General features: G+C 38.4%; 1 protein-coding gene across 3 annotated transcripts in view; it reads left to right on the forward strand.

The window, feature by feature from the left end:
• The window catches only part of LOC131078991 (phosphatidylinositol 4-phosphate 5-kinase 9-like), a 141,770-nt gene extending 131,315 nt beyond the window's left edge, over positions 1 to 10,455 (forward strand). For all 3 annotated transcript variants that reach the window (XM_059213734.1, XM_058016855.2, XM_059213735.1), the window contains 3 exons: positions 8,587 to 8,744; positions 9,656 to 9,827; positions 9,920 to 10,455. In XM_059213734.1, the coding sequence (XP_059069717.1) occupies positions 8,587 to 8,744; positions 9,656 to 9,827; positions 9,920 to 10,199 (610 nt within the window). In that variant the 3' untranslated portion in view covers positions 10,200 to 10,455. The remainder of the gene's footprint in view (positions 1 to 8,586; positions 8,745 to 9,655; positions 9,828 to 9,919) is intronic.
• Positions 10,456 to 25,552: the final 15,097 nt, after the last annotated feature.

Raw genomic sequence — 25,552 nt, forward strand, 5'->3', positions numbered from 1 at the left:
TAGCTTTAATTAATTCATCTGGAACTATCTGCTTCTTCAACGAACCCTTGTTCTAACTTCTTGTGTCCTTGATGTGCATGATGATTGATGTACCTCGCCTTGGAATGCTAGACTGGAGGAGGTCGCCCTTGTCCTTGCTTGATCGTCCTTGAGGAGACCGTCCTTGATTTGGCTTGATTTTCCTTGAGGAGAACCTTCCGACTTGTAGATCCTTCGAGCTTGGGAGTCGCCATCTTGATACCTACACAACATTTCACAATTAGTAATATATCTTGAAGTCTAAAATTTAAACTTAAAAGGAAGATTCAAGATTTTAATTAGGAAACTTTATGATAAATCTTTGAATTATCATTTCCTAATTAACTACGCAATACTTAGATTTTCCAAAACAAATGTCTAAAAAATCAAACCTTGAACAAGGGTGTCAAGATGATTTCGCCATACCTCCTCTTGAGTTTTAAACTCTAAGAAATGATGTAAAAAAAAAAGATTTCGTTAGGCAAAGTGTAGATCAAAGCCTTCTCTTGAACAAATTGCGCCTCCTTTAGCTTGGAAAAGAACTCCACCTTCCACTAGCTTCTTCAAGATCTGGAAATTCGCCTTCAAATGTCTTCAAAAATCTGGAAATTATCCTCCAATCTAGCAAGAAATTCGCCTCTCCAATAGCCTTCAATATGAATTTCGCCCTCCTTAGTCTCCACACTTAGTAGAAATTCGCTCCACTCCAGCTAGATTTTGCACCTTCAATTAGCTCTCCAATCTCGCACTTAAAAGGATGATTGAATGATTTAAATTGTGAAAAAAACCACCCCCAATATATAGAGCGCTCACCTTCTACTTACCCATGAGGCTGACCTAGCAAATAAAAGGTGAAATAATAAATAAAACCTCAAAAGGAGTAAGCCAACTTGCCAAATAAAGGCAAAATAATGCCTTGTGCACTCAACTTTTAATTTTTTATTTCACAAAAATTAATTTTAAATGCCTTTATAATAGAAATTCGATTTTTTGAGGCCCAAAATTAATTTATTAAATGCCAATTTAATTAATTTTTTTTTCAAATATTTCGAAGTTGATGATTTTGGCATTTCATGCGATTTGGAGGATATTAACGCCCAAGTAGAAAATAGTGAATGCCAATAACTTCGCTCTGGTCCCTTGGAGAGGGACAGGAGCGCCTTTTCACTTTTGTCCTCAATCCTTCATTTTTTAATTGCCAACTCACGTTGTGGGGCTAGCAATGATCCCTTTTGTCCCTTCAGTGCATGTTCAACTCGTTTTTTGCAAGGCAAAATTGATGTTCTAGAGATTTTCGCCCTGGTCCTTCAGTGAGGGACAGGAGCGCCTTTTGCATTTGGCCTAGGATCATCAAGTTTTTGGAGTCAAACCTTTGTTCATCATGATTTAGAAGACCTTTCCAATCTTGCTCAACTTTGCCTTAGCATAATCTCAGAGGGAAATTGTTGATTTTATAAAAATCGCCCTGGTCCTTTAGTGAGGGACAGGAGCGCCTTTTGCATCCATTGCGCAAATTCTTGATCATATCAACCTCAAGGCATTTTAAACATCATTTCAAATTCGCGCCTTGGCTTAGATTTGTCCAAACTTGGCGAGAAGGACTGGATATTAGGTTTTTCGCCCTGGTCCCTTGGAGAGGGACAGGAGCGATTTTGCAAATCCAAGCTTATCCATCCTTTGTTAGCCTTCCAAATTATATTCAATGGATAAATCATGTTTTCCTTGGTCTCTTCAAATCATAAAATTGTCTTGATCCTGCAAGAACAGTGCAAATTTGAAATTCAAGCTCCGGTCCTTCAGTGAGGGACAGGAGCGAATTTTGTCTTCTAGGCCAAAATGCTTCACTTTTCACCATGAAATGTCTTGGCTAAGGAAGATATCATCTTGTTACACGCCATGAATAAGAGTTCAAGTCTAAGAAAGGTCTAAAAATGTGTATATAAAGAAAATTGCTCTGGTCCCTTGGTGAGGGACAGGAGCGCTTTTACCTTTGTAGACAAAAACTCCATCATTTCATTGTCTTTGATCAAGTCTGGATGCTCTATCATGCTCATTTCGTCCTTCACCATGCTTTTGATGTCTCAAAATAACCAAACAAGGCCAGGAATGGCTCAAATAAGTATTTTCGCCCTGGTCCCTTGGTGAGGGACAGGAGCGCTTCGCCTTGGTCCCTTGGAGAGGGACGGGAGCACTTTTCGCTCTGGACCCTTGGAGAGGGATGGGAGCGCCTTTTGACTTTTTGAACTCTCTATCAGGATAATTTTTATGGAATATAACTTTTCTTATACTTTAAGTTATATTCCATATATACTTTCAGGATGTTTGAGAGTGGTTTCAGACCTCCAGGAGTTATATTGCAAAATCTAGTTTTTGGAGGATTTTCAGTTTCCAGACTTAGTCAAATTCAGGATCAGGACATTCTAGACTTAGCCAAATTTCAGGATCAGGACATCACTCAAGCCGGACTTGCTATCCTATTGATCTCCCCGACAGCACTCAAAATGCAAAGGCTAACTAACAAAACCCTAAAAGACCAATAAACAAACCCTAAAAAGCAAAAAAGCAAGGGTCCCCATTTGCAATGGGGCGATGTGTGAAAACGTCACAACATTCACAAGAACCCATCTCACATGAGAATGAATGGTCCACTTAGCACTCATTGCATCTAGGTGGTGCTCACAAGGGTGAAGCACTGGGACTTCCTGGGAGGTCACCCATCCCAGTACTACTCCAGCTCAAGCGCGCTTAACCACGGAGTTCCCTCCAAGGTTAAACCCACTTAGCTTGCAACCCCATTTGCAAAACCTTCACCAAGTGTTGTGCAAATGGGGTTGCAAGCTAAGTGGGTTTAACCTTGGAGGGAACTCCGTGGTTAAGCACACTTGAGCTGGAGTAGTACTGGGATTGGTGACCTCCCGGGAAGTTCCAGTGCTTCACCCTTGTGAGCATCACCTAGATGCAATGAGTGCTAAGTGGACCATTCATTCTCATGTGAGATGGGTTTGTTTGCCACATACGGGTAAACCATTAAATGTAGAATTTAAATGCACAGAACATAATGGAAATATATTAAAGAACCAGTTTTTGTATTAATTAAACAGTCCATGTACATCAAGTGCTTATAACATTAAACTCAGATATGACAATCATGATGATACTAAGAAGGAAAGGTATACAATATACAATACCTGAAGGGGTGCGACCAACCGTCGCGTCCAACTACCCTTCGGGATGACTAACTAACTGCCGAAACTCATAATTACCGACGACAACATAACATAATACGACAACGTGACATAATGATTATTTCCGGCAACATCATCCCCCCCCAAAAAAGAAGTCGTCTTCGGACGACTTAATACAAAATAGAGATGACATTTAAACAGAACCAAGGTAGAGAACTGCAGGGACTGCTAACGCCAGTCAAGCTTGGAACCTCGCCTGAAAACCCTTTTCTGCTACCATCCGATGCTCAAGTGCGGATTTCACCATTAGTGCTTCCTTTGACATCACAATCCTCCTGTGCCTAAACCAAACTTGTATGCAAAACACGCTTTTCAGTGTCAACCTCCACAAACTGCTACTCAAATGATACTGTCTCCCTAGCCAATTTGTCCTTGATAGCCACCCGCGCTGCCCTCTCGGCACCCAACTCCTAGGTACGTTGAGCTAAGTCTCACGCTACTACTGCCTCCAACCTGGTGGTCAGCTCCTCCCGAGCCCTCTATGCATCCACCAAGGCAACCTCATGTCCGTCCCCCTCCGGAGTCTCGAGTGTCCTTCCGGCCTCTCGGGTCCCCTGCGCGCTTCTCGTGGTAGGGTTTCAATTTGGACCTGTTGATGGCAAGTCTATTTTCAATGGCCATCTGAAGACCTGGAACCATAAATTCTACAGGAAACACAGTCTCCTTCCCGTACATAAGAAGAAGAAGAATAATAAAGATTTTGAAGGCTGTGGCCTTCCACACAGGGTTCCAATCATTGTTGACACGAATAATCTTGGGATTATCTACGTCACCGAGGTTTGGGGTGTCTCCCTTCCAATATTCTCTGTATTCTGGCAGGTACACCTCTGTTACTTGCTCTGGTTCCTCTACTTCGAGCCTGTAGCTTTGGAACATTTCGTAATCCTCCATCTGCTAGTGGAAGAGCCCGTTCAATGACCCCGTCTCATCCTCGGAGCACTCTCCTAGTTTGAGAATCCCTTCGTCGTTGGGCTCCCTACAACCTCGTCCTTCGTCCCTTAGGTCGCCTTCTCCTTCACCCTTCGATTCTGAAGATGATGCTAGTTCCTCACTAACCAACTGCGTCCCAAGGTCTATGATAAACTTCCTCCATTCTTCATAGACAAAGTGTTCTTCTTGCAGTTGGGGTGGCTTTGGCTGCCACCAGCCACCTTCTCCCTATGATCACATCATACCCTTTTTTCTTTAGTGGGATTACCACGAAGTCTAGTATGAAGGGTTGCGTCCCAATGGTAACTTGCTGGCCCATCAGTGTCCCGATGGGTTTGATTCCATGTTGATCTGCTCCCAGCAGATTGAATGTAGATGGCCACAACATCAGCTTCCCTAGCTTCCGCCAGGTTTCTTCTGGAAGAACATTCACTCCTAATCCACCATTGACGATGGTATTGGTTAGAATGGTGCCAAGGATACCCATCTCCACAATGGCCGGGTTCATTCCATTGTTAACTGCCAGCAGCATGGGGTCTATTGTAGACCCCCCAGGAACATCTGTGCGGTGGTTGGTATTGGTGCGTGGTTGGGAGAGATTATTCAGCAACGCCGTTCGTACTTGAGGCATTGTTTGGAGGAGGTCGTGTACCTTCACAGGCACCTCCAGTTTTAAAATTTGATTTAGCATAGCCTCCTCCACCTCCGGTCGGTTGGAAGTACCTACCGTACCCTTCGCCTTCGCCCTTTCTCATCTCTTTCTCAATTTCTTCCCGTGCTTCTCATACCCTTAGCTTCTTCTTCTCTGGGTCCGGGCATGTTGCTTGTCTGACTTGGGCACGGGTTACGGCTAGCACTTCCTCTTCTTTGGTTTCCTCGATATTGAGCAAGTTGACGCCGGACTTCGGGCAAGTGGCGTCTTCGTGGTCTCCCGGTCCGCACTATTTGCACAAATATTGTGTGGCCTCTCTCTTCGGGCAGTCTCGAGTGAAGTGCCCCCACTGGCTACACACTCTGCATTGTATCATCGGTCAGCCTTTGGAGTCATATTGGATTTGGCTCCTTTTATTGTTGTTATTGTTGTTTCGTTCTCCCCACCGGTTATCTCGGTAGCCTCTCGATGTTGCATTGTTGTTCGCCTGGGAGCTGCCGGTACCGCCCAATGTAGATGGTTGTTCCTGCGTAAGCAATACTTGTTGGTTTCGTGTTTTCATGTTGTACGGTCATTCCCTGGTGGGATGCCCTATCAACTGGCATATATCACAATAGGCTTTCTTTGGGCAGGAACCTTTCGTGTGGCCATCCGTCTTACAATCTGTGCACCAAAGCTCCCCTTCGTCAGTCTTGCTCGGACCTCCCTTCATAACCTTCAGCGCTTTCATCATCCTCAGCATGTCCTTCTGCAAGGCTTGCACCTTTTTGCCAAGCTCACCATCGCTGCTGCTTCCCTCGGAAGAGTCATCATCCTCAGACAAGCTATCCTTCTTCTTTTTCTTCTTGGATGTCTTGGTCTCGCTCTCGAGATCCATCGCTCTATTATATGCATTGTCATATGAGGTTGGTGGAACAATTTTCATCTTCTTTCGAAGGGAGCGTTTCAGTCCCTTCACGAACCATCTCTTTTTCAAAGCATCCGCTGGTTGACTCTCCATTTTCCCCAACAGTTCCTTGAGCTGCCGACTATAGGCTCGGACCGTCTCGTTCTTGTTCTTCTTTGTGCCATAGATTTCGGCTACTATTTCATTGTTGTCTCTGAGGAGGCGAAACTCTATCTCGAACTCCCTCTTCAGGTTGGGCCATGTGCCGACTTTGGTCTTATCCATATCGGAGTACCAGTTGATGGCCACTCCCCTTAAGGTTGCTGGAAATTGTGTTACCCATTCGTCCTGGTCGGTAACACCGTTCGTTGACCATATGGTTTCGCAAGTGCGGCAATGGCGGATGGGATCTTCCTTCTTGTCGCCATTGAACTTCGGTAGCTTCTGCTTACTTGCCATCCCACCGCTGGGTCTCGTTCCTCTGGTGCCTTGTGTGCTTGTATCTGGCGATCCTTCGCCTCCTGCACTTGACCCTCCACTCGTGGGTCCTCCGGAGAAGGTTGTTGACCCCGAACCGAACAAATTGCCTCCCGTATGGTACCCTTGTGCTCCCTCAGCACCGTCGGCCGTACCGTCGGTCGTCTCCCTCCGGTTGTCCTTCGAAATGGACAAGTTCTTTAGTAGGTCTCTGGTAGCGTCGATCAGGTTTAGACTTTGCCTTGTTTGTTCCACCAACTCTTCACGACTTCTTACCCTACGGTGGTATTCTGGCGAACTGTAGAGTTCTCCTATGGCACCCTCCGTGACTCCTAGGTTCCCTTCGGGCAACCCTACGACAGTGTAGAGAGTGTAATTCTCTTCGTCTATCTCTGCCTCCGCAACCCCCGTGACACCTCCTGGGTTCCCTTCGAGCAACCCCTCGACCGGTCGTCCCTCGGCAAGCTGCCTTAGCCTACGCCTTCGTTCTATTTGCTGTTTGAGATTCAACGCTCTTTGTGCCACTTCCCATTCGTCACTTTGTATCTTTTTACTTTTGTCCTTATTTAGTATATTGGGCATAAATCACTTCTGTACATAGCAAGCACACGCCATGTACACACACAAAAAAAAAAACAAAACTTTTATTATTTCCCCTTCGACCACAATTTATGTCAACATTGCATCAGGATTATTGCAAGGTTCAATTTCTCCTTCGCCTCTTGCCATCGCGCTCTGCGTCCCATTGACGATTGTTTTCTGCGTACTGTCGGAGGACCTGTTGGCGTCACTCCTCACGGGCAATCTCCTCTAGGTGGGTTTGCTGTGCCAGGGATGCCTGTGCAAGCAACCGGGGGAGGTGGTTCATCAACCAATTCACTGCGGGGCTAACTTCTAGTGCAATTCACATTGCACTTGTTGGGACGTCAGCCTCCGTGGCCTCCCTTCGGACGTAGGTCTCGATTGCCACTTGAAGTAGGATCGAGAAGTCCCTCGTTGTAGTGTCTTCTTCGTCGTAGAGCTCTGTTTGCGTGTCATCGGCCTCTGGGTTAATCTCACCAACGGGTAGGCCCATCTTGTTCGTGCGCCATCCGCTCCGTCCTTTCCCGAGTATGTCTAGGCAATGGCACCAAATGTTTTGCCACATACGGGTAAACGATTAAATGCAGAACGTAAATGCATAGAACATAATGGAAATATATTAAAGAACCAGTTTCTGTATTAATTCAACAGTCATGATGATATGACAATAAACTCAGATACGACAATCATGATGATACTAAGAAGGAAAGGTATGCATTATATAATACCCGAAGGGGTGTGACCAACCGTCGCGTCCAACTGCCCTTCGGAACGACTAACTAACTGCCGAAACTCATAATTACTGACGACAACATAACATAATACGACAACATGACATAATGATTATTCCCGGCAACAGGGTTCTTGTGAACCACTACTCGTGAAACATGGGTCAATGAGTTTGACTCAAAAACTACACAGTTGAACCCTGATAGAAATATCATAGGTTGAATTGCTGTGGAAAATACCTCCTACTTATCAGCTTTTACAGTGCTTTCTGAAATGAAATTACTTTTATCGACAAGAATCCTTCAATTTGTGAATCTTCAAGAACACCCTAGGTATGACTTTCTTTGTAGTCTTTATCTATATATGATATCAGTACTAATTATTTGTAGTCTTTTACTTCTTTTTTTTGGGGGGGGGCGCGGAAGATGTCAGCTGACAAGTTGTCAGTAACAGCATCAGTATTTATGTGTAACATATTTATTTAATATTAACTGTAACCATTGAGAGCTTGAGCAGCCTTCTTAACTACAAAATTATGATGGAAAATCTCTAGCTTCTATACTTGAATAAATTAAAAGATTCTGACTGAATTTTATGTGTTCCAAGTCCTCACCTTTTTTGTGGATATTCTCAATCATTAACTCTGCTGACCCCATGCTGAATTTTAAGCTCAAGTCCTTAAAGTCAAGAAATACGGGCCCAATAGCTTAAGCAACTTTGAAAGAAATATAATCAGTATTATGTGATATTGTCTGTGATTCTCCATATGCACGCATATGCACATATGTACAAAGTGTGATGTGAGTGCATACATGGACACACATACTCACATGCACATGCCCATATATGTGTGCATGTGCATACATGCATGCACACACAACATGCCTAAAAATTCACATGCATCATTATCTAAGTTGTCAAATTTGTCACTTCCAAGGATGTATTTCATATTTTCATCAATAATATATTTTTCCCTTGTGTTTTGGAGCTGAGAAATAAAATTAAAATGTTATTTATTTGATGGCTTTCTCATTTATTATGAATTGTGTTTTTTTTTTCTTGTTTAGGCAAATTGAGGTTGACTGCATGTTCTTAGAATCTCAACGTATAATGGATTACAGTCTGCTATTGGGACTACACTTCAGAGCTCCACAGTATCTGAAATCTCACGTATCAGATCCTCAAAGTGTAAATTCAGAGGACAGTGGAAATCTAGCTGATGAAGGTAATTGTTTCTCTATTAAATTTACATTGTCGGATCATTTGCTTATAGGTTTGTGTGGGGATACTTGATTTGGTATTGTTTAATTTAATTTGACAGTCGTCAAAATTTACATTTCTTAATGATTAAGGCTCTACAAGTATGCCAGCATGGGTCAAATACACATACTGTCAAGTTAACCCACAATTTCTTGTCATCAATTAAAAGGAGTTCATATTTGAGAAGAAGATATTTAACATAGCTTTATTCTCCATTACCCTTTGAAATGGTACTCCGCTTATGTAGGCGATCATTACACCTTTGCTTATCTATCAAGCAGCATTCAATAAAGTAAGTGCCAGCTGAGGCTTGCTCATTTTCAAATATCTGTATTTTCTCTAGCTCCTAGAGTGCTATGTTGGAGGCATTTTGGTACATTGGACGTTACAAATATAACATGTTAACCATCCCCAAAAGCATATTCTGGGATTGATTTCAAAAAAAGAGATCTTATGCAGTGGCAATGATTTCGCTAATATTTCTACCACTAGGATATAGATGACCCGATGATAATATCCATCATAAAGATATATATGTGATCATATGAATTGATCCATCATTAGGATATATATGTGATCATCTGATGCAATTCTTCATTATAAAACAGACGTAATCCATCATCAGGATACATATGGTGTTTCAAATGTCAGAATTGTATCATTAGTGATGTACAAGCTAGATCTAAGCATTTGAGTTTTTGAATATTTGAGTATAGTATAATATTATGTAGAAATGTCTTGTAATTATTCAGAAGAGGTTTTTATATATGGTTATTACATGCTTGGATTTTATATAGAGATTCTTTCTGGAATCAGCTTGTCTATTTTCTGTGTTGAAAGAAAGGAGAATAAATTACAATTTTCTTATCATTTCAGTGGCAGCAGCTGTTGAGGATGAAATTGCGTGCTATCCACAAAGTCTGATATTGGTTGCTCGTGAACCTCATCAAGATGGAACAATATTGGGTTCTCACATTAGGGGAAGCCCATTGAGAGCATCTGCTATAGGTGACGAGGAAGTTGATTTACTTCTTCCTGGAACTGCAAGGTGATGATCCTGTTTTTAATCATGTTACTCCAGTCACCTTTCCATGTCAAAGCATTGTATTTTCTTGTAACATTTGCAAGTTGACTGCACAGATTGCGAATTCAACTTGGTGTGAACATGCCTGCAAGGGCAGATCGTAGACCACAAAGAGACAAGGATCACAATGAAGATCAACTGTTTAATGAGGTTTATGATGTTGTTCTATACCTTGGGATAATTGACATCTTACAAGAATATAATTTTTCCAAGAAACTTGAGCATGCTCTAAAAGCTTTTCAGTTTGATTCCTCTTCAATATCTGCTGTTGAGCCTGCATTGTATTCTAAGCGTTTCTTAGCTTTTATCCAAAAAGTATTTCCACCAAACCCATAAACAGGCTTAAACTAGAGACAAAGTGTCAGCAAATGTCCTTTTGCATATCCGTTTTCTTGTTGGCAGATATGTACTTATACATATCCATTTTCTTGTGTTGGGAAAGAAATGGAGAAAAGTTTTTATTCCATGATTTTATGACATTGGCCCAAAATTTCATCACTCACAAAGGCACTCTTAGCATGTTTGGGAAACGGTTTTGAATTTAAATTCTGCTGTTTTCCATCCAGTCAATGCGAATGTTCAGTTTATTCTCTCTCCTGCCTTTTAATAACTATGTTGAGTACTAAAAAATTTAGAGTAAATATCTCTGATAAACTTCGATGAAAGCTACTGAGGTCTCCATCATAAAAACAAATTCCATCATAAAAACAAACTGTTGTTTCCAAGGGCATTAAAAGATCTATATTTGCCCATCAACATGGGATTGGTGTTGGGTGAAGAGTATAATGTTACTTGTGCTTAGCATGCTTACATAAACTGGATGCCTTGGATAAGAACCTCTAAACGAAAAAATTCTTGAAGGGTATTTTGCACAACTGAGAAACCTTTGGGTGTAACAGAACAGCTCCAAAATTAAGAAATCAAATAAAAGCATTAATGCAATTTACTTTTCACCGCAAAAACATATGTGCTTTAGGCTCTAATTTTACAACAATGTAGACATCGCATGAATAACTGAAGGTGAAAACTCACCTTGTTCAAGATTTCTTTTGTTGACAGGTTTTCAATCTTGGAAACCTTCATCGAAGGATAGATTCAAGGCCCAAAGACAATATTTAGGGGTATATTAGAAACAAGTATTCTTTAAATTTTTCTACTTCCTATTTGCTTAATCTTTATGCTATTTTAAGGTGCTCTATCTTTCAGCAGCCGAGTACAGATTTTGTGAGCTAGCTCTTATCCTGTTAGAATTCATTATCCGGTTGATCTATAATTTTAGTTGTAATCAGATATGGACTAATGGAAAGTGTGAAACTAAACATGTTTACTATTTCTATCTTCGGCTCATATTCAATCTTGGCAATTTTCATCATAGAATAGAGTCATTTATTAGAAATTAGGCATCAATATTAAAGGGTTATATAAGAAATAACTTCTTAGTCGTAGATTCTCTTTCTTCATTTTTATTGCATAGCTGCATAATCAAGGTCCCTTTGATGTTTGAAGGTGCTTCATCATTGGGTTTGACAGGAAAGATTGTGTGAGCTAGTTTCATCTTGTGGATGGTCATATTCTCCAATATTAATATATCTACTAGTTATTACCAGTAATAGAGAGGGTAGAACCTTGTTTAAACTTTCTGTTTTGGTGAAGGACTTCATTATATGACTGAGAGTGCTTGGAAATTATCACTAATATTTTAGGGGTATGTTAGAAGTAGAATGCTGTTCTTTTACTACATTTTTATCATATTGATACATAATCAAATCTTTTTGTAATGTTTCTGTTTGACGGTCTGAAAGTGAAGATAGTGTGAGCTAGTTCTCATGTTGCATACGTTTATGGTGTCCAGTAAATATATATTTTTACTTATACCCAGATTTGGACTAATATAGAGGTTATAAATGACCACATTATTGGTTAATAACTTAATTACTATACCTACTCAATGACACATTCATATGCTTTCCTGGTCAAAAAATGGAATTAGTCTATAATTCTATTATGTGTTTGTTGAACATTAGATTTGTAACCCAATTGAATAAATAAGTCTGGGGCTACCCAAGATTAGCCAAGAAAGCGAAAACAAATTTGCTGTATTACTGCTGGTGAAATTGTATAAGGTCTATGTTCCACCAAGTTTCGGGGATGGGATTTTTTGAGGCCATTTTTAGGGATGGCAAAAGGAATATATATATGGAAATTTCAAATATTCATATGATGACATTGATAATGCATTCATCAAATTGAAATATAAATGGTAGAATCCTTAAAACACAACAATAGAGTTTACATGAGAATCGAACAAATTAATATTTAATTGCTTCCATAATTCATGTCAATGTGCATATGATATAAAATTGAAAGATAGTAATATTCCATACAGCAAAATGCCCGAAGGCTACAAGTTTGCACTACAAATGTCAAAATGACAATTTCACAAATTTCAAAAACTTTAAAACATGATGGAAAGTATGATGGCTGCCTCTAATCAATGCTGTTTTTTCCAACAACACCTTCAAATTCTGCTGCTTTGTTTTTCTAACTTGGCCGCAATTTTTTTAAATGTAAAAATGAAGTCAAATGCTACTCATGGAGTGTTATGTTTAGTCATGTTAGAGCTAGAGGGGCATGGGGTCTCAAGTATCATTTAAAAATGTTTTTAATGCTATTTATTTTTAAACTGGGTGCCTTCTTGTGTTTTTTGAGCACTGGAATATGGGGGACGATTGGCTGGCCTTGGGACGTCTTTGCCGTCTCCAATGTGTCCTAGGGATGGCTAGCTGTCCCCACCATATTTTTGGGACATCCCCACTGATCAGGGATGTTTCATTTGCAATTTTATTTTGGGGGATGCTTTGAAAATGTCTCCAAGGTCTCCCCAATCATTGGGGCATCCTTGGAGTGTGGACATGGGCTAAAACCCCTGGGGACGAATCCATGTGTACCCTTGTTCAAGATGTAAGTCATGAAAGAGGCACAATTGCTTTGTTCACGGATCAAATTTTAGTTATTCAAAAAGTAAATGTTCAATTAGTTCTTTTTAATTTTTATTAATGATCTTCAAGAATGTCAAAATATGTGTATGAGTAAGACATCACTCCTTTTTTTTTTTTTGATCCGTAAGAGGCCGAAGCCAAAATTTTATTAATCATATTAAATTTTACAACACTTCACTCGTGCGGGCACCGGTAGGAAAGAGTGGAGGCGAGAAAACCTCCGGCCTTGCCTGGGACCGTAGTCCAGATAATTTCTACATCTATTTACACATAAACACAGATTCTGAATAATACAATAGCACCCCAGGCTAGGGTGAGCAGGTGGGAAAATATTTCTTTCCCTTACAAGCCCTCATTACAATTTTCAACTATCACAGTTCACCTGGATCTTTGTCTTTGAGTTTGAGCATTGATTGCCTATAGTCATCTTTCATCCTGTTATTCGTTTGAAGATGGCCCTGCTCCTGCATGGTTAGTATTCAAATTACTTGCCCAGATTGTTAGTAACAATTAGTATTCTATTTTAGATAAATTTTATCTTCCATGTTGGGCTACTTCCTCAACCAATCATTCTATTGGCCTATTATCCCATAACTCAAACAGAGAAATGTAAACAAAACATTATAAGCAATGTGATTTGACATCCTTCTATGCTGTTTTGAAATTCTTAACCTTATTTTTCTAAAATTGTAAGGTAGTTGATATAACATATTCATAAATAGAGTTTATAGATAGTAGCCCCTTTTTGAAAAAATGATCATCTAGAGTTATGAATCACCTGTTTACCACCTCTTGCTTATGTATCCGGATGCTATCCTTGATAATGGATGATATCTAGGATACAATAACAAGAGGGGGTAAATGGGATTATGTCATGCTTGAGTTCTGCATACACCCCCATCCCTGTAGATTATACTCCGAGAGGGTAAATAGGGTTGTATGAGTTTTATGGCAGAAATTAACCGACATCCTTGCCTAGAGTATTTTGCATGCATGCCACATATAGCCCGCAGTCTGTGGAATGTCAGATGGCCTTTTAATTACAACAAGTATCAAATGAGTATATTGCAGGGCACTTAAGCATTACAACTGATTTTCTTAGTTCAAATAGGCCATCGCATGCAGAAATTGAGGGCCATTATATCCTTAACATATCCTGCCCTGATAAAGTATCCACCAATGTGAATATATACCTTCATATGAGTATATCGTGTTGCTTGTAATCATATATATGAGTATATATTCATATTAATGAATATCAGAACAGAGTATGAATATTTTGGCCACTTTTCCACATCTGCGTACTTCTATGAACAAAAACAATCAATAATAACTGAAACCAACAATTTTTAGGCTAATCTAATGATGTTTATCTAAGTAAGCCATAAAGTTAATAGTTAATGCATGCTATTTTAATATCATTTAAACCGACTATGTTTATCTTTAAGATTTGACGAGATTATTATCTCCTCCGAAGACTGTGTTTGATCCAAAGTTACCATTGGTTTACTTGATATAGTAATAAGATGAACAACTAGTATATGCCGAATATATGGTGACAAGGAAGGTGCAAAATTGTCACATTATCTGACTAGGAAGTGAAGCCTTCTTATTCCGAGCTTGAAGAAGGGGTCACAACTTCCCCCTCGTCCAAATCCAAGCCCTCTTCCTTTAGGAAGTCCTCGAACCAAGTGGGCTTTGGTGGGTTTCGCACATGAAATAAATGCAGCAGAAAATTAACATTCCTGTTAATTGCATCACTCCTTTCCCTGGTAAAGGTCGCTTCAACGATAGTGATAATGGGGTATCTAGGTACTGGCCTGTTGTTTCTTATGAAGACATCAAAGTCTCTTGGCCTTGGAATTGTCCAGTCATTGTCAATGTTGACAAGAACCCTCTCCAAATCTCCTAAGATTGAGGCAATGAAGACCTCCTTGCAGAGGGCGCTTGTGTCATCTCTATTCTTGGTGGAAGTCACCATAATAGCCACGAACATGGCTGCAACATCAGAGTTGGCCTTGGTTCGATCAGTATTTGTGAGATAGTCCGGGCTGAGGATAGTTTCTACAACATCTATAACTAAGGTATGGGGAAAGTGGATGATGTGTTTGAGACGGTCCTTGGTAATAGCTCCATCAAAGGCCATCTGCCTCTTTGAACTACTCAGTTTGATCAGGGTATCCATCTCTGGTTCTACTTCAGTCCAGGAGGTCTCGTTATCACAGAGCAATACCAATCTAGCTTGGTTAGAGAGCTTCTGAATTTTTACATGAAGGCTTGGATTAATAGCCATGAAGGGTAATTATATTAATGATTGAGCTCTCACATCATTTCTTAATTCATGCGTACCTTACATCCACCTCGGACATTTCTAATTGGCTTAATATAAATGCCAAATCTTCAAATGATGATCCGCCTGCGGGAATATCATTTTGAGTTGCCAAACTTAATTTTGGCGAATGATCTTTCACGTTGCTAATACAGATAGCCAACTAATGCCCATCTCATCTGGACACTAACCAGCCATAATGGCCAAGATTAATTAAGAGTTTGATTTTTTACAGTTATTTATATTTAGAAATGAGTGTCGCCATCCTAAGAATTAATGATTAACATATTCTTCGGAAGGTGAAATATTTTATCATTTTAAGCAGAGTGTATATAAATGATGACTTATCTATAAATATAAAAATATATGTGTGTTTATAAATCTAAATTTTATATTTATATGTATGAACAACTTTGTGAATATATATTCAGTTTATGTGTAATTATAATATAAATATATATGAACTTTTTATATAAATATTCATATATATCCATCATATAGTATTATAGATATATCTATCTGTATGTCTACATAACTTCTTATATATATATATATATATATATATATATATATATATATATATATATATATATATATATATATATATGTATGTATATATACAAGAAATTATATATAAATATATATAATTAGCTGTGTAGCTATTTATATATGTATATGTATATGTATATATATTTCTAAATATGTCTGTAATATCTATCTGTATATCTACATAATATATATATGTGTGTGTGTGTGTGTGTCTATATATATATATATATGTGTATTTAAAATATGTAATATCTGTAGAATTTATCATTTATATAATATTTTATTATGTGTTTTTGTTTATGTATACATAATATGTATTCATATATTGAATTATATAATATTTATGTATATCTATGTAAATATATATGAATATATATCTATATTTATCCCTCTCTCTCTCTCTCTCTCTCTATATATATATATATATATACACACAAAGATTGCATATATATATATATACCTGTTTGTATATTTATATATGTGTATACAGTTAATATATGTATGCCTTAGTCTATACAATTATTAAGTGTATGTAAATGAATTAATATGGGAGCCTCTGAATGATCTGAAGTGGAGAGTGTGAAAGGCATCCTCTGCTTCTAGTTTTGGGCTCAAGCTATCTCTATGTATATGATAGGATAAATTGTATGGATAAATTGTGTGAGTGCTACTATATGGTGTGAATACTGTTGTTTTTATAGGTTTTGTATCGGTGTGAAATATTGTTTAAGGATAAATGCTAGGTGCCACATGGATCACTGTCTTACCCTCAACCCCCATGTTAGCTAGGGAGTCGGCCCTTTTGTTGCCCTCCTTGTAGATGTGATTAAAGATGACCCTGCCAAATGTTTTGATGTCCATCAGAATCTTAGCGAGGGAGGCATTTAGCTTCCAATCAAGCATTGCCCCTTTTCTAAGGGCATTGATGATTATGGCTGAATCCCCTTCAATGTTGATCCTCTTTATATTTAGTATAATGCATAGGTTTATACCTGCAACTAATGCTTTCATTTCTGCTTCATTGTTTGTGCAATTACCCAAGGGGAAGGCCATATAGGCCAATTCGTCCCCATTTGAATTGTGAAGGTTGCACCCAAGATCGGCTTCCCCTGGGTTGCCCCTAGAAGCTCCATCAAAGTTAAGCTTGATCCATCCAGCCTTGGGAGGGAGCCACATGCATTCAGCACGTGATATGTTGTTGGATGGTGGACCTTTACCTATGAAGGGTGGGATCTTTAGACCCTTCCACCTAAGTCTCATTTTTTCATCCCAATAGGACATATTGATATCCCTTTGATAGTTAGATGTCTGGTTGTTTATCATTTCAACTATGGTTGCTTCGATTTTATTGGTTAGATGGGCCCAGTGCATCTTACTATCTTTGAAAATCCTCCTATTTCTTTCTTTCTAGATTTCCCATATCATAATGGAGGGGGCAATGATCCATAAATTCTCATACATACACCCTATGTTCCGTATGGGCCATGCATGGAATAGGTCAGAGATAGTGTTAGGAATAGGGGTATACAAGTTCAGCTATTTTTTCAACCATCCCCAACAATTGTGTGCATAATCGCAGGTTAACAGTAGACGATTAGAGTTTTCTTCCTCCATTTCACATAATGGGCACCTGCTAGGACCTTCATAACCTAGTTTTCTGAAGGTTTCATTGGCGAGGAGCCGATTCTAAATAGCTAACCATGCAAACAGGCCAGCTTTCGGTAGGCACCTTTTATCCCAACAGAGTGTTAGGGGAAGGTTGGGACTAGGGTTATTTTCCTTGATTAACGACTGTTTATATCTCTCCTTAGTTTCATACTTCCCCCTCTTGGATCCAGCCCACATCAATATATCTTCTTCAGAATTTAAAGCAGGGCTTCTTGAGCCTAGGATCCGAGCTAAGAGGGATCTTTCCTGGTTCGGAAGGTTTAGATTATCCATTGATTTCCATCTCCATTGTTTGAGGCCCCCAATGCAGAATTTTTCCACATAGTCTTTTAAATTCACACCCCATAGCCCTTCAAGGGTGGGTATGATTTTGTTGAAGTCATGAAGTTTTTTGATGGAAGTTTGAGCCCCCCAGGAGTCTCTCTAGAAAAGGGCATACACCCCATTTCCAATATTCCATGTTAGCTTGTCCGTTATGATGCCTCTACATTCAAGCATAAAATTCCAAATTCTGGAGCCTTTATGTGGGTGGGCTGTCCTAAAGATGCTTATAGGGTCCTGATTATGCAGGTATTTGTTATAAAGGATTCGCGCCCATTTGAAATTGGGGTTATTATACATTCTCTAGACAAGCTTTGCTCCCAGAGCCTTGCTTTGGATTTTTAGATCTTTGATACCCAAACCCCCCAGATCCTTGGGCATGCATATCTTATCCCATGCTATCAATGGTAGTCTGAATTTGTCTTCAGAGCCTTGCCAAAAAAATGTCCTCATATGTTTTGTGATTTCCTTTCTCTTGGTTGAGGGAAGATCCATGCATGAGAGTTGGTAAATTGGCATTGTTGAGAGAACCGACTTAATCATGGTGGCCTTGCCAGCAGAGGATAACCATTTTCCTTTCCAGGAGGAGATCCTTTTTGTAATTTTGGAGACCACCCGATCCCACAATTTAGATGATCCGATTCCCTTGTCTAAGGGGGGTCCAAGGTATTTACATGGTAATTCTCCTCTTTTGTATTTAAGAATGTTTAAGATTTTCCTTTGGAGTTCTTTATTTGTGTTAAAAAAGATTATGTTGGATTTCAAAGTGTTGATTTCCTGTCCAGAGATGGTAGAATAGTTGTTTAAGATTTTTTTAAGTGTTTTTGCTTCTATTGTATCACTTAGTCCAAACAACATGGTATCATCAACAAATTGTTGATGGGTGATTGGTTCCATGTTAGAAGTAATTTTAATACCTTTCAGCTGTTGTGTTTCTCTTGCCCGATTGATCATCCTTCCCAATGATTCTGCCATGATGATAAAAAGGAAGGGGGAAAGGGGATTCCCCTGCCTGAGACCTCTTGAGATTTCAAAAAAACCTTCTGAGGCCCCATTGACTAAAATTGATACTCTAGGTGTAGCAATGCATTCATAGACCGGATTTATCAATTGCTTATTGAACTCGAATGATTCAAGACATTTGCATAGAAAGTGCCAGTCTACTTTATCATACGCCTTTTTAATATCTAGTTTTATCATCATGCTTGGTTCCTTATTTTTTTGTACTGAGTGGATTGCTTCTTGAGCAATGATTATGCCATCATAAATAGATCTGCCTGGCACAAAACTGGTCTATTCCTCGCTGATGATTATGGGGAGAAGTTTGTGAAGTCTGTTTGCAATTGTTTTTGTGAGTAATTTATAAAGGGTATTGCATAAAGCTATTGGTTTGAAATCCTCAAAACAATCAACTATTTCCTTTTTTGTGATTAGAGCTATGAATGTGTTATTTAATTCTCTTAGAATCTTTCCTGAATTTCTCATCCCCTCTAGAGCTTCTGTAATTTCCTTCCCCATGAAGCTCCAACATTTTTGAAAAAAATGTGCTGGGAACCCATCGGGGCCAGGAGCCTTATCCGGTCCCATTTGGAATAAAGTTGTTTCCACTTCTTCCAAAGATAGTTTTTTATTAAGCATCAAGTTGTGTTCTTTAGAGATTAATTTGGGAATGTATTTTAAGAATTTGCTCTCCTTAGTCCACCTGGAGCCTTCTTTGTTGTTAAGGATAGTTTCAAAAACTCTACTGCTTCCTTGGCTATCTTCTTTGGGTCATCACTAAAGTCTCCTGAGTTTAATTTTATTTTGTTGATTCTGTTTATAGCTCTTTGTTGTTTTGTGCTATTGTGGAAGAGGCTTGTATTTCTATCCCCAACATCCAACCAATGTTCCCTGGATTTTTGTTTCCAGTATATTTCTTCTCTGGCGAGGATTTCTTCATACTGGGCTAGATTGGTTTTTTCCTTTTGATAAAGCATGTTATCCATCCCATGCCTAATTACCTCCTCATTAGTTTTCTCCATTTCTATCTCCATTTCTCTTTTTGTGTGTGAAGATATTTCCAAAGTGCACTTTGTTCCATATTGTTAATTGCTGCTTTATCTTTTTTAGTTTGGTTACTACTTTGAAAGTTTTGGAGCCTACGACTTTTGTTTCATTCCACCATTTTTCTATTAATTGTATTAGATTCTCATCCCTAAGCCACATTTTTTCAAAGTGAAAGGGGGTTTTGGTTGGCTTTAGTTCCTCTGATATAATCAAATGGACTGGGAAATGGTCCGAACTTGAGAACGGGAGGACTGAGGACTCAAAATACTGTGTGAGATTCCCACACAGGAAGAATCTATCAAGTTTTTCTGCAATGTTGCAGAAACCTTGTCTTCTATTATTCCAAGTAAAGGCATTATTTTTAGTTTTGAATTCTATCAAGTTACACTTATGTGTCCAATCTTTGAAGTCTTGACTTGTTTGGGTCATTTTTTTATTACCTCCCCATTTTTCCTTGGGATCTAAGATTGCATTGAAATCCCCGCCTATTATGTATGTTTGATCCATGTCACTTAAAAGGAAACTCTCAATTTCATTCCACACTTGTCTTTTTGCTTGTGTTTGGATAGGTCCATAGACATTAATTATAATAAATTTTAAGTTGCTTTTGATGCTTATAGCCTAGCCGCACATCCAATTTGGGCTTTTGCTTATTAGTTTAAATGATATTGGCTTGGGATCACATATGATGGCCAATCCACTTGAGGCTCCACAAGTAGTTTGTCCTTCTAATTCTCTGATACCTAATTTTCTGTTTAGGTTTATCATTTTGTTGTTATTTAGTTTAGTTTCCTGTATTAAGAATAACTTTGGATTGAATTTAGCAATGCAACACTTAAAGATACGTTGCTTGTTAGGGGCATTCAGGCCCCTAACATTCCAAGTAAGGAGTTTTATAATACTGTGGGAAGGTCCTTCCCCTTCCTTGCCTCAAAAAGGTTTGTGATTTTAGTCTGACCAACAACGCTTCCTACTTTGGTTAGTAATTTAGCAATTGATTTTCTCCCCCTTTTTTTTAGTTCGGATGCATAATCCGGGGGTGAGCAGGTTTCTATGGTTTTAGCTATCCCCAGGCTATCCATTTTATCTATTATTGTGTCATATTTGTGGTTCTATACATCTTCCTTTGTTAAATTAAGTTCGCATAATTTTCTTGCTAGCAATGTTTTTTGTAATGTCAGTTCCTCCTCATCTCCTATTTCATTAATGACTAGTTCCATGAGGTCATTTGTAACTACATTGGCAACATACTCAAGGATGCATTTATTTTCTTTTTCCATCCTTTCTTCACTTTCCATATCCCTATCATTATTGTTGGAGTTCTTTTTCTTTTTCTTTTTTCCTTTTTTATTATTCTTTTTTCCTTTTTTGTTCTTGTTGTTTTTCTTTTTTTTAGAGCATTTTGCCTTTTCTGCTGCGTGTGGTCTGGGGTGGTTATCTGGTTCTTCATTGCTTTCCTCCATATTTCCGGTGTCTTTTATTGTTTTTTCCTGATTATCAATGTTGGCATCATACCTCAGGGGACTGTGTTTTTTTCCAATGTCGTCGCTCTGTTCCTTAGAAACCTTGTTTATTAATGGTGTAGCGTTTGCTTGTCATTTTCTTTGTTCTCTATATCATTCCTTCTTTGTACCCTCACTGGTTCTTTAGGTGTGTTTTCAATTTTCACTTTATCTTTTTCATGTTTTGCCATTTTTTGAATGTTTACTAGTTCCTTAACCCTGGGGTTTTGTTTGTTAAACACAAACCCTCCTTTTGGATTGAATTTTATGTTTATATCCTTATCTATTCCAGAATCAGTCTTAGTCTTAGTACAGTTTCTCTCAATGTTCTGAATAGGGGAGATAGCATCCTTGGGTGTGATATCACTCATAAGGATCTCTGGTTGAATTTGATAGATCGAATGGTTTGTAATGATTTTGATGGGTTCGAATTTCAATTTATCTATCTCGACACTAGCTAATATATTAATATCAGAGGATTCCATATAATTATCCTCCAAACCCACAAATCCTCCTAAAAAATCCCCTAATTTTTTTAGGGTATGGTTGAGTAAGACATCACTCTTATCATAGTTACATTAAAGAATTTTGCCAATGTCAAAGTAAATAGCTTGAAGCATTGTATATTTCATTTATGTTAAATACCTTGTGTTGATGTGGTTCAGTATTGATCTTTTATATTTTTGAAAACAATGAACTTGTTCAGATGTAATAGATTTAGGTGAATAATTATGAAATCTGATTTTAGGAAAACCCCGTGTGAAAACACCGCTCTAAAATCTAGCTTAAGCTAAGAAGATAATAAGCTAACCTAAATCTAAAAGTGCAATCTAGTAAAAGAAATTGAAATTTCTACAACAACGCTACTAATGGGATCTAATACAAGAGCACTTATCTAATAGTATGAAGAAAATTAATTTATTCAAATGCAGAGAAAAAACAAGAAAATCTTAACTACTTTAACTTTCAAAAATTTGGAAACTTCAATTAATTTTTCTTTTTTATTGTAGCATTTTTGAATTCGAGGTTAATTGTTTTGCTTGATATTTACATATGCATGTGCTCATTGGGGAAGTGCCCACATCCCCATCTTAGGGTGGGATCTCCCATCTTATTTCTACAAAAGAAGTGAACCAATTCCATTGTCAAATCCATGGTCACTTGACTTGGCAAAGTTGATTTTGCTAGATGTTTTCATTGAGCTTGACTTGATCAAGACTTTGGCTCTAAGATATGATTATGCTACTAAGACAGTCAAGGATTATGAGGGAAGAATTCTTGTAGATATAAGTAGAGCAACAATCATGAAATGTTTTGGTTTGAGTGGGCAAGCTCTTGCTAAGATAGACTTGGATAAGCAGAATACAACAAAAAGAGGAAACTTCTCAAGGTAGAGGAAATATCACTATTTAGAAAGAAGGGTTGGGACAATAGGAAGGTCACAATTTTGAATGCAGAGAAAGAGCCATTCTTGGCTGGCAAGTTTGAAAACTATTTTTTCAAGACCTACTATGCTCGATGCCAAGTCTTGGGCAAGTACCTAGAAAATAATATACTAATTGGGATGATGCTAATGACCATGAGGATCGAAGACAAATATGTGAATAAGCATTATGATTTTGCTACCTACATTGAGGAGGAAATACATCAAGGCCAGATAAAAGTTAGGGAAGATGACAAAATAATTGTTTTCAAATATTATGCCCTAGTGTGCCACCCAATCCTACACCAACACATTTATGAATAGGACAATAGGTTAAGATTGAAGTTCCTTGATGGGAGTGGGAAAGCATTGCCAATACAAAGATGGTGTTATTTGTGGGATAGCCAATGGCCCATTGTTGATTACTTGACTTTCCATGAAGGTTTCTTCATCAAAGTAACCACATGGTGTGGCTATATCCTTGATAGGCTACCAAAGAAAATCATGCAATTGCTCAGGCCAAAGGCAGAAAGGATGGATGAGGCAAGATAGTTTAATCATGGTGATTGGTTCTTCTTTTCAGATTATACCCTCATTAAGATTTATGGTTGCCTTAAGGCAGCACAGTAGCTCCCTGTTTTTGTAACTCCTAGATTAGCATTGGAGTTCATGTGGCAATTCATGTGGAGGGAGGAGATTATGCAGAAGGAAAAGAAGGGAGCCTTCCTTCCAAAAAGTCTCAGATACATTGATTTCACAATTGGGTTTGGTACCTTGGAGCAAGTCCAAAATTACATGAATAGTAGTTATTCTTTGAAGTCTAGACAAAAAAAGATGCTAAGATCTAGAGGGCATCATTAATTGGCTGAAAGACAAACAACTGAATAGGGGTAAATATTTTCATGAGTTGTACTATGGAGAAGACCTAATAAAAATTTGTCATAACTTCGGAGAAGTAATTCAAAGGAGAAATAAATGATATATTTTGTCTAATATTGAAATTGACAGAAAGAAGTGGGACCCAAATTTTGTAGGTATCTACCCAGAAGAAACAAATGAGGTTAGGAGGATTGCTCAATTTTGTTTGAAAGCATTTATACTGGGACTACCGTTTAAAAGGGCAAAAGGCCCATGGTTACTGAAAAGCCAATGGTGAAGGAACCAGTTGTTGAGGAGGTTGCAGAAAATGCACCTTAGGAGGTTGAATAAGCACCCCCTACATGTGCTTGCACAAGAGGGAGAGATGTCTAAATATGCTCCCCCAAGGTTGGAGCAATTGATGACAAGAATAAGAGAAGTTGTACTCCCTGATGAGCCAATAGGAAGCAAGGGCCAAATGCTCCCATTGTTACATATGAAGTCACTGAACAAACTCATGACCCTGATGAAGCAACTCAAGCTTTGCATGATCTAGCTACAGGGGAAGAGGTAGACCAGCCATTGAAATCTGCCCCAAGGGAAATTGCTTTGGGCTAAGAGCCATAAGACAAAGCCAATATAGAGGCACTAGTTTCCTTTAACTAGATTGATGATGAAAGAGCTGTAGTCTCAGCTAGATTTTTATCTGATGATGATTTCATCAAGAACCCAAAGTTTAAGTGTTAATGGTTGAGAATGAAAGTACAATTTGAAGGCAATATGCTTGGTGAAGCCACAACTCTAGAGGAGCTCAATTTGGACCACTTAACAACTGATGAGGCCTAAAAATGGTTAAGGAAAGTGGCATGCTATTGGTTCCATCTTGGAACCTCGAGGAAATGTTTTTGCTAGATTAGATCAGACAACAACAAGACCCTTTATTTGTTGTAAAATTTAATAATGAAAGAGGTATAAGTGGAATAGGCTACCATCCAACATTAAAGGCATTATCTCAATGGGCCTCAATCCCCAAGATAGGAAAGAACCAATTATTTATTGGGGTGCAAGAGACCACAAGTGATGAAGGCATCATAAGAACTTTAAAAGATACAACTTTGGAGGCAACCACGATCACCATGCATTCAGTTATGTTTGCAAGAGATGCCGCAGAGCATCAACAAAAGATGCTAGAGAGATTGATAGTTGAGAGGGTGAATCTGAATGAATCTTATAAAAAGTTGTTTCAAGAAAATGCTCAATCAAAGATGCTTTGGGAGTTAGAGACCCTCTCCCTTTAGATAATTCACCACAAGAGAAACCTTCTTCTACAACCAAAGATGATGTTTCTCCATCATAACTTGTCAAAGGGTGAGGGGGGTCATTAGCTATGGAAATTAAAAGACTTAAACATTAGACCTATGGAGATATTAAAACCGACAAATATCTTGTCTTAATACAAAGGGGTCAGTAAATAAACATTAGGGTGGACTTCAAATTGTAACTAATAGCTTGGGTAACCCATCCAGCAGGTCAACAAAAAATTATAACAAAAGGGGAACAAAGACCAAGTATGAAGTAAAACCCTTTGACACTCTTTCTAAATTGTTGTAACCCTAGCACATACAAAAAGGGGGAACTAAGAATAGATGCTTAGCATAAACCACTGTGAATTTTGGAGTTGGTTATCATCCCTTTAGAAGATAGATTTAAAGTGAATAATAATTCACCAAGAAATCACGGTCAAGCCTATTTTTGTTGTATGTGTTAGGGGACTATATTCATGACTTATCTTTTCTATTTAGGCAAGCAAGTGTACTTCGTCATCCTTGATTTGATTCTCTATTTCTAAACTAGCATAGTAAGAATAGTTAGGATAGTGGATACTCACTAGAGACAATTTTCATTCAAGATAGCTTACTCACTCAAAAACAAAAGTTTTAATACACTTATGAAAAGGGAAGAAGGCGTGGTGTTCATGTATGGAGGATTAACCA

This window comes from Cryptomeria japonica, chromosome 11, assembly GCF_030272615.1.
Source record: "Cryptomeria japonica chromosome 11, Sugi_1.0, whole genome shotgun sequence".
NCBI classification, from domain to species: Eukaryota; Viridiplantae; Streptophyta; class Pinopsida; order Cupressales; family Cupressaceae; genus Cryptomeria; species Cryptomeria japonica.